General features: G+C 30.8%; 1 protein-coding gene across 2 annotated transcripts in view; it reads right to left on the reverse strand.

The window, feature by feature from the left end:
• The window catches only part of LOC143067776 (uncharacterized), a 51,715-nt gene extending 46,116 nt beyond the window's left edge, over window positions 1–5,599 (reverse strand). For both annotated transcript variants that reach the window (XM_076241313.1, XM_076241312.1), the window contains exons 1-4: window positions 5,475–5,599; window positions 4,822–5,002; window positions 3,717–4,022; window positions 305–392 (exon numbers count right to left, since the gene is read on the reverse strand). In XM_076241313.1, the coding sequence (XP_076097428.1) occupies window positions 305–392; window positions 3,717–4,022; window positions 4,822–5,002; window positions 5,475–5,501 (602 nt within the window). In that variant the 5' untranslated portion in view covers window positions 5,502–5,599. The remainder of the gene's footprint in view (window positions 1–304; window positions 393–3,716; window positions 4,023–4,821; window positions 5,003–5,474) is intronic.
• Between the last annotated feature and the right edge of the window lie 401 nt (window positions 5,600–6,000).

Consider the following 6,000-nt stretch of genomic DNA (forward strand, 5'->3'; position numbering starts at 1 on the left):
TGTAAAGAAAAACTTAATTTGCAGTGAGGATTTTCTTATATACTGTGGATTCATTCATTTTTGTTGGCATCAATTTAAGGGGATGAAAGAAAACTTGCATGTTCTTGGACATTTAATTTCATGGTTTTGCCGAAGTCATTATACAAGCCTTTAGAAATCTGTCATTCCTTGAACATTAAATTTCGTTGTTCACCTATACCCACAATCCACAAATTGGTATCCAACGAATAATAATGAATCCACAGTACATAGAATATAGATTAACATGTTTTCATCCAGCAGTTTCACCTTCCATATAACTTACATGTTCTTTGTTTCAACTATCAAGGTACAATAAAACTCTCCTTGCTTTCTTACAAAACCATGTTTGCATTTGTTTACACATCTGTAATCTAAAAAGTAAATATACAGCATATATGCAACCACTCTTCAACTCATAATTGAGTGATCTAAAACTAATATTATTAAATGATATGAGCAAATAAGCCCTAATACAGATAAATCAGCATGCACAATACTGAAAACATTCCACTGTCCATATAAATAAAGAGTTAATATTGCTTTTCAAAATCAGGGCCAATACGGAAAAAAAAGAGGGTCAATACAGAACAAGAGGCTCTCAAGAGCCTGAATCGCTCACCTTGATTTTTTGGCATTCATCTTTCATTTAAGAGTTAAAGTGTCCAATTTCATCATAGTTTGTTTTTTTGGTTTAAGTATATTAATAAGTATTAGAAAACATGATAAACAAATTGTGTAAAATTGTCCTTAAAGGGCAATAACTCTTAAAGGGGTCAATTCACAATTTTGGTCATTTGAACTTATTTGTAGATCTTACTTTGCTGAACATATTTGCTGATCAGTAAACATTTACATCTTACCTTTATCATTAATACTATTCAAGATAATAACCAAAATCTGCAAAATTTCCTTAAAATTACCAATTTAGTGGCAGCAACCCAAAAATGGTTTATTAAATTCATCTGAAAATTTCAGGACTGATATAACTTTACCTTATAAACACTTTAACCCCATGTCAGATTTGCTCTAACTGCTTTGGTTTTTGAAATATAAGCCAAAAGCTGCATTTTACCCCTATGTTCTATTTTTGGCCATGGCGGCCATGTTTTTTGACAAAACAGAAAAAAAACACAATCTTTATTTTACACACTGTAAGGATCATTCAGCTTAAGTTTGGTTGGAATTGGTTCAGTGGTTTCAGAAAAGAAGATTTTTTAAAGTAAGAAAACAAATTGTGTAAAATTGTCCTTAAAGGGCAATAACTCTTTAAGGAGTCAATTCACAATTTTTGTCATACACACTTATTTGTAGATCTTACTTTGCTGAACATATTTGCTGTTAACAGTTTATCTTTATCATTAATACTAACAAAAACTGCAAAATTTCCTTAAAATTACCAATTTTGCTCTAACTGCTTTGGTTTTTGAGATATAAGCCAAAAACTGCATTTTACCCCTATGTTCTTTTTTTAGCCATGGCGGCTATGTTTTTTGACAAAACAGAAAATAAAACACAAAACTTTATTCTAGATACCCTCAGGACTATTCAGCTTAAATTTGGTTGGAATTGGTTCTGTAGTTTCAGAGGAGAAGATTTTTGAAATGGTTTACACCAATCAGACGACGACCACGACAGACGACGACGAACGCCAAGTGATGGCTAAAGCTCACCGTTCCTTTGGAACGACAAGCTAAAAAAGCCATATTGGCCTTTGGGCTCATATGGGACATTCACTTCCAGTTTCAATTTTCTTACGCCATCACTTAACTTTGGTGGTATCGTTATGCATAAATTTTCTTATTATCATTTAATAAAAGTGTTATGAACTGGCTGTTTCTGTATTGACTCTGTTATAGATTCTCGAGTCTCGGTCCAATACAGCTAACCTCTAATCTATAACAGGGCCAATACAGAAACACCCACTTAATAAGTATAGATTATAACATGCCCTTTTTCATATTGGCCCTGGTATCATCCCGAGACTCCCATATCGTCCTCGAGGCTTTAGCCGAGGGCCGATATGGGTCTAAGGATTATACCAGGGCCAATATGGAAAAGACATGTTATAATCCATTTATCACATATCTAAGTTTTGCAGAAAAGAGAAAAAAAAGTTCAATTATCAAAATTTAATGAAACATAACAGGTAAATCTTATTTTTTTTTCATCACAAAAGCAATTTAAAAGTTGTTAAGGACGCAATGACGTAATGTCATTTGTAATCAGGGCACAATAACCAATATACTCTTTTTTGCCCTGGGCAATTTTGAGGTTATTACATATGCAAAACCCAACGCATTCGTAATAAATATGTGATAATACTATAATATAGTATACATGCAAACATATCTCAATGCATCTGTGTTCTAAAAGCAAATATTAATTATACTAGCAATCACTTGTCAACAAATTATGATCTAGAATCAATACGACGCTTACACTACCTACATGTTTTTCATTAAAACAAAACAAAAACGTTTGTCTGTTTGTCTGTGTCTCATTTTATTAATATCATCAATACGAAAACTTTATGTCTATTTCATATTGATAATAATTATTTCTTCACATGAAAATTTGGGGAAAATGCATAGATGGAAGTTGACCATTGGTTTTCCTATTTACTGAAGACAAATTGTCAACATTTCGAAAGAAATACTTCCAAAAGTATTAAGTCAAATTTAAATTATTTAACTTAATTTGTACTACATCTATCATAATAACTTTTGCTTGCTTTTAGTTGTTCTATTCTCTCTAAAAAAATTGACAGAACTAAAACTTTTGTTTGATGTTATCATACAGAAATTTATTTATTTATCCAAAGATTTTGATGTAAAAAAAAACAGGAATCTTCTTACTTGAAAATTAAGCAAAGTATTAATAAAGCTTACATAAATTGCAAAGCCTTCAAAATAATGCCTTTATATTGTTGTTGCCTGTCAGCTATTTAATGCATGAAGGAATAATTCTTGTTTCAACAAACATTATCACAAAGGCATTTATTATAGCTAACCTACCCTGAAATACAATATCAAACAGTGACATTTCTAATGGTTGTTTTAAAGTTCAATGATGACTAGCAAAGATTGTGATGGACAATTTCTTTCTTATTTGAAACAATTTGTTAACTTCTAGTTTTTAAGAGTTTTTGCATAATCCTTTTATACTAAATCCATCATGAAACAGTATACACAGAATGCACATACATTTGTAACAATCAAAGCATTGACACAATCAGTAATCATGACAAAAGGTGAAGGCACTTCTTTACATGTATGACTTTTTTTACCTCTAGTTGGATGGGAGATCTTACTAGGTGCTCTGACTGTGCGCAATTATGCAAGAGAACAATATTGGCCAGTACAGGGTAATATTTTAAAAGGATCAGTCAATCAATACTGAATGTGTCTAAGGACAATATTGCCCACACTTCAAGCTTCACAACAAAAATTGCCCAGACAGAGGGACAGATAGAAAGAATAAAGAACGGAACTTTTTAGACAGATGTGAAAAGGTAACACTTAATGCTCCTGTTGCCTAAGCCGGGTATAACAAAGATCATCAGACAGACAGGCAGACAACATACAAAATTATATATCATTATACAGATAAATATGAACTACATGTACTAAATTGGAATTAAGAACTACATTTAGAATTAGGACCATCAAATAAAGATTCTTTATGTTTCACTTTACCTGGATCCAGCTCCTGATTTTCATCTGGACATCTCTTTTTGTAACAAGTGCAATCTTCAAATAAGGTAGGAGAGCAACATTTGGTTTGACCCATTGCATATCCATTCTGATAATCACATCTGCAGGTGACATCAGATATTTCACTTCCATTTGAGCAAACTATTTGACCCTCAGATGTACAATGAGATTTTGTGAACAAGCAATTTGTTATTTCATAGGATTTGGCAGGTCCCATTTGATACAACCCAGCAGGACATGGATCATAGTATATGTCATCACCAAAGCTACTGTATCGTGGATAGTTTCCTGTAAAATGTGATGAAAATTTTTTAACAAGCTACTACAATCATGGTTAGTCAATTCTTAAGTATATCCACTTCTTTTATCTACTGGTTACATTGAGGGTCAAAAAACATTTTGTGTATTTCAAAACTGATTGTAAGATAACATTGACTAACCAGTAAATCACAAAGGTGATAAGATAAGAAAAGTGAAAAGGTTTTTTCATCACTACAGTTGTACCAAGTTATCTGGACCATGGAATATGTATTGTTTCTTGTCTTTGTTTGTATGTTATTTTTTTTTATAAGGATTGGTATGTTAATGGTTGAAGTAGTCTGCTATTCTGTTTTTTTTCTCCTTATTTTGGCGATTCCTGGAATTCTATACAATGAATCATTTCTTTACAGACACAACCTTAAACTATTTACATCTACAGTAGGTTATTACATAATCAATTATCTTTCTATAAATGGCATATTTAAACTTCATATATATAATTCTGTATGACTGTTAAAATAAGGTAAATACCCTTCTATCATGTCTATAAAACATCTGATAACACCAAAAAAAAAAATACTGAGGTCCATTATATAATATCCCTTAAAACTTCTTTTTAGTTGTGAAGCATCTTTTTCTTGCAAAAGATTAACACACATGATCATGATGATGGAAGAGAGAGGGATGTATAATATTGCTTAAGTTAAAATTGAATTATAATTGATGCATCAATAAGACATTCAATAAAAGTCTATATTATATTCTAACATGAAAGTTTTGAAAAGCAAATACAGCTAAATATTGTTTAAATTACATATTTTATTACCTGGCGGAAGTTGTTTGAAAGTTTGACATATTTCTGCTAAATGTAAATCGTCATCATACAAACAGTGATATTGCTGTAAAGATTGACATACTGATGAAGACCTGAAGATTCTCTCTTTCCCTTGCAAAGGACACTGGTCAACATAAGATTTAAACACTGATTCTGCAACATGTATGTATATCTAAAATAAAACAACTTGATAAAAATATAAAATTGGCATTTTGATAAAGGCATCATGATGTTAACATACTTAAATTATTGTGTGTACTTCTACATGTTATAAAAAGAAATATTTCATCTTTAAAAGTATCCTAAAAATCTTACATAAAATGTAAGACCTAGATTAACAACATTTACCATACTACATGTATAGGTAATGTATGTACCCTTTTTCCTTTTATAGATATCCAGTTTTGATAGATTCCAATTAACATATTTTTTTCATCACTATTGACAAGATATAAACTAAAAGAATGCACATTAATTTCAACATCAGTATTGTGTAAGTTTACACTAAAAGGTGTGATGATTGATGTGGTAGGTTTATATGAATAAAGTTAATTTTCATTAATAATATTACCACTGAAAGCATAGCCATAAATCAGTACGACCGGTACATGTGTAATCAGCAAATATGTTATAGTGTCACTTACCCCAACTAAAACAAGTAATGACTTCATAGTCCTATAGCTAAGGTTTGCATCTCCATCATGAATGTCCTTTAACAATAAGAGAGAATAATCTTTAAAAATCCATATTTTTTTTTACATTTGCTGTAGTAAATAAAAAATACAACTAAGTTGTACTGTAAATTCAGATATTTGCAAGCTAATTTTAATTGTTGAAATGTCGATTTAATTATTGTAATTTCAGGAAATCATGTGTTCAAATAATGTTATCAAAACTTAAAATGGGAGCTGTTGTTTTTGCGAAACCTACATGCATAAATCTGGTGGCAATTTAAAATTTGCAATGTTAAAAACATCACAAAATTTCTGAGTTTACAGATGACTTATACTATGGATGCTGTGTACAATGATGTACATGAATAACATTCAGAAAGCATATAACTTGAATTAAAAATTTCCTTCTAATCCCTTTTAATTCCTGGCTTATTAATTTATGAGACAATATACCAATCTGGAGTTGGATGTTCGTCTCTTTATTAAACATGTTAAA

Source organism: Mytilus galloprovincialis, chromosome 3 (genome assembly GCF_965363235.1).
Source record: "Mytilus galloprovincialis chromosome 3, xbMytGall1.hap1.1, whole genome shotgun sequence".
In the NCBI taxonomy this organism is placed as follows: Eukaryota; Metazoa; Mollusca; class Bivalvia; order Mytilida; family Mytilidae; genus Mytilus; species Mytilus galloprovincialis.